General features: G+C 38.0%; 1 protein-coding gene across 1 annotated transcript; it reads right to left on the bottom strand.

Annotated features, from left to right (window-relative positions):
- Window positions 1-424: 424 nt before the first annotated feature.
- LOC111240184 (cuticle collagen 7-like) lies at window positions 425-3,295 on the bottom strand (the record flags this gene model as incomplete). Its single annotated transcript, XM_022770161.1, has 7 exons — window positions 3,263-3,295; window positions 3,110-3,163; window positions 2,967-3,020; window positions 1,930-1,983; window positions 1,647-1,718; window positions 1,194-1,229; window positions 425-469 (listed from the first exon to the last, which is right to left on the bottom strand). Coding segments are annotated over exons 3-7 (255 nt in total), but the record flags the coding sequence as incomplete, so codon positions are not given.
- Window positions 3,296-3,346: the final 51 nt, after the last annotated feature.

The raw sequence follows: 3,346 nt of genomic DNA, 5'->3' as shown, positions 1-3,346 counted from the left end.
TTTTTTTTTTAAAGTGCTTTATAAATTGCCACATGGTGGCACTATCGTCTCTCAAGACCTTTAGAAATTATTTCTTCCTTGGCCCATGACTTACTTTTCCAATAAATTCCATTTAAATCTGTTGACCAGTTTTTAGGTATTCTGCTATTCATCAGACAAATAGACAGATAACATCCCTGGTGAAGGCAATGAATATATTGTATAATGAATACATTGCCCAAGTTCAGTTGAATCTCATTAATGCACTCAGTACTTTGGACCATGACACACCAATTTTCATAAACTAGAAACTTGCACATCATTATAAATAAAGCAAAAATATTTGAACAAAAATAAATATGTTAGTCATTTTTTCTTTTTGCATCCAAATTGGTTTTGTGCGTGCGTCATACGACGTCATCATACAACATCAAAACAAACTCACATGATTCCCTGGCCGACCAGGCTCTCCTTTTTCTCCTCTCAATCCCTGGTGAGAAAATAATTCGAGTACAGTCACAAAAGCACATGAAATCAGTGTTTCACACATCAGTCTATACTGCTTGTGCAGCATATAGTGCTGTACTGAAGATTCAAATATCCGTTCATGACTGTAGATGTATTTTTATAGAAGTATTTATGGGTGTTAATGTGGTTTAAATGTAGCACATTAACACCCATTAGATTTGATTACATAAATATGATTGCACTTCCTTGTTGCATTCCAGAGTTGATTTTCTTTTCATGACATGAAATTGATCCAGTGTGGTGTAATGGAGAAAAACCATGATGGAAGTCACAGCAAATAACCAGCTGTACTTCCAAAAAGACAAAATATAGCTGACACATGACAGTTTTCCGAACCCAGTACATGATAATTCAGGCTTTATTTCCACTGGAATAAAATGATTTCTATACTAAATGAATTAAAGACAATATATTCCTCCACTAATAGGGGTTCACCATTACAGACGGCATTGACTACAAGCTCACAAAAAAATGATTCGATTTGAAGCTCCAGTGGTGACGATTTCTTTAGGAACCAAGTCTATTTTAATCCAAGTGACACTCATATTTATTTAAAGCTGAGGATGTGTTCTCTCAACCTCTAAATATTAGTTATTATTTTAGATTAGCGGCACAGAGGTCAATAGGATCATTCCACCATCTGCTTGTGTGACCAATTAAGGGTTGATGGCAGGGTAATAACTTACCATCTCTCCGCTTTCACCTGGATTTCCCCTTTGTCCCTGGTAAGAAATAAAGACATGGCTTATACTTTTATAGATGTTTTGCAGCAGGAAAACCGCCACAAGTTCCACATGATTTATAGAAAACTATAGTGCCAGAATACATCCTTCTACTTTATATCACAGTAAAGACTTCTGGCTTATTTAAACATACTTTGTTAATGTGCGAAAATAACATGTGGCTATGAAATTGCTTAGAAAAACTACAAGAGTTATTGCCTAAAAAAATATTGTGATGTTAGCTGGTTGCTGATTTGAGAGCTGACAACTGGCATTTCAGGCAAACGAACATTTATGATTAAATATCAGTGGAAATACTGCAAGTTTCCTGTTTGACCAGACTGGGTTAACCCTGACAGGCAAACAATTAGTATTATAAATCACATATCACAGTATAAAATATCACAGTATAAATACCTTGGTGCCCTTCATGCCTGGCATGCCCGGGTGCCCCGGCTGACCTGCGCTCCCTGGTTCCCCTGCACTCCCCTTTAAAAGCATTAATGTAAACACCAATCATTAAAAACAAGAACAATCTTTATGTTTATACTGTTACATGACATAAAAACCAAAAATATTTTTTGTTACATTGTAGATAAATACATGTTTATTCACTCACACTTTTATTGATTCAACACAGTATTTGAAGTCAGAGATAAATCCACCTGGTTCATATTAGATTCTTTAAACGGAAACATACCGCAGGCCCTGGTGTTCCTCGTGTACCTGGACTTCCACTTTCACCCTTATTCCCCTTGATTGAGAAATAAAACATGTCTCATGTTACAGAAAACATACAGTGAAATAACATCCAAACGACATCAAATCACTGACCGCAGTGCAGTTGGTATTTTCACTTTCTTATCATAATTCATTTTCCTTGATGGGTGCAGTAACTTAAGCATACCTTCATGAGGTTTTGGGATATGGCAGTTTGATGTTTAATTGTGTCTAGTCGAATGCTTTCTTTTCCAGTTGAACAGGCCTCAGTAATTGCAGTCTGAAGCTCAGCCATAAAATCAAAGTTTTGCCTGCCTGTCCATAAACTAGGTTTTCACTTGTGTGCCATTTACCAATACACATTGGCTTGTTAAAGGCAGATCAGCTAATGAAAAGTGATTAGGAGACAGAACGTCCAGACCAGACAAGCCCAGACTGCTTACATTTCCACTAAAATTCCACTGACGAAAGCAGTACGATCGGATCATCGCTTAATTTAGCACTGCCGGTGTGGCCAAGAGGTCGTTACTTGTTCTAAAGTGTATTTTAGAAAAACAGTGACCAAACAAAACATGTAATGCTGCTGACCCAAGCAGCTTTCTATGTATTTCAAGAAGGCTGCAAAGATTTAATCTTACCCAAACTAATGACATTATGCACTGCAGCGTATAGGCTGGACGACATAAGGCTTGGCAGGTTGACTGTACTACACTCTGCTTAGAGTCAACTTAAATCATAACATGGCTTGGCCTGCAGTTTGTTGATCTGCAGTGTTGAATTTTCTAGGTCACAGTTTGAGCCAGTGCGCTCACAGCCCCGGGGATGTAGGGATAAATTCACATTGTATTTAGTGAACAGTTTATCCTTTTTAAAGACTGTATTAAATCTTTTTGATGTCTGCTGGTAAGATGAAAGTCTGTCATTATTTTTGCTCTCTTCATTGTAGCTTTGCATCACTAACAATACAGCAGTCTGAAGAGGCTCAAAGGGAATTTTCTAACAGGCAAAAATTATTACCTTGGGTCCAATTTGTCCTTTTGAACCAGGTGCACCAGGTAAACCCATCTCACCCTGCAGGAGAGTGAAGAAACTCCTCACATTCAATATTAACACATCGATGTGCACTGAACTTGTGCATAAACAGTCAGCTGTTAACTTACAGGCGATCCAGTCGATCCTGTGAAGCCCCTTGGTCCAGGCGCACCAACTTCCCCCTTAAATGAGAATCATGTCAGCTGAATGTTACCACAAACAACGAGTAAAATAAATCACTGATCAGTGTCTTTTGCACATCTGTTTGGCAACTTGTTTACCTTTTGTCCATCCAGGCCCGCAGTTCCCGGTAATCCAGGTAAACCCTGACAGCATGGAAACACATTATAATCTAATGCACATCA

This window comes from Seriola dumerili, unplaced genomic scaffold (assembly GCF_002260705.1).
Source record: "Seriola dumerili isolate Sdu_G_001 unplaced genomic scaffold, Sdu_1.0 BDQW01019757.1, whole genome shotgun sequence".
NCBI lineage: Eukaryota > Metazoa > Chordata > Actinopteri > Carangiformes > Carangidae > Seriola > Seriola dumerili.
Note: the sequence above shows the minus strand (reverse complement) of the source record. Positions and strands in the feature narration are given on the sequence as shown.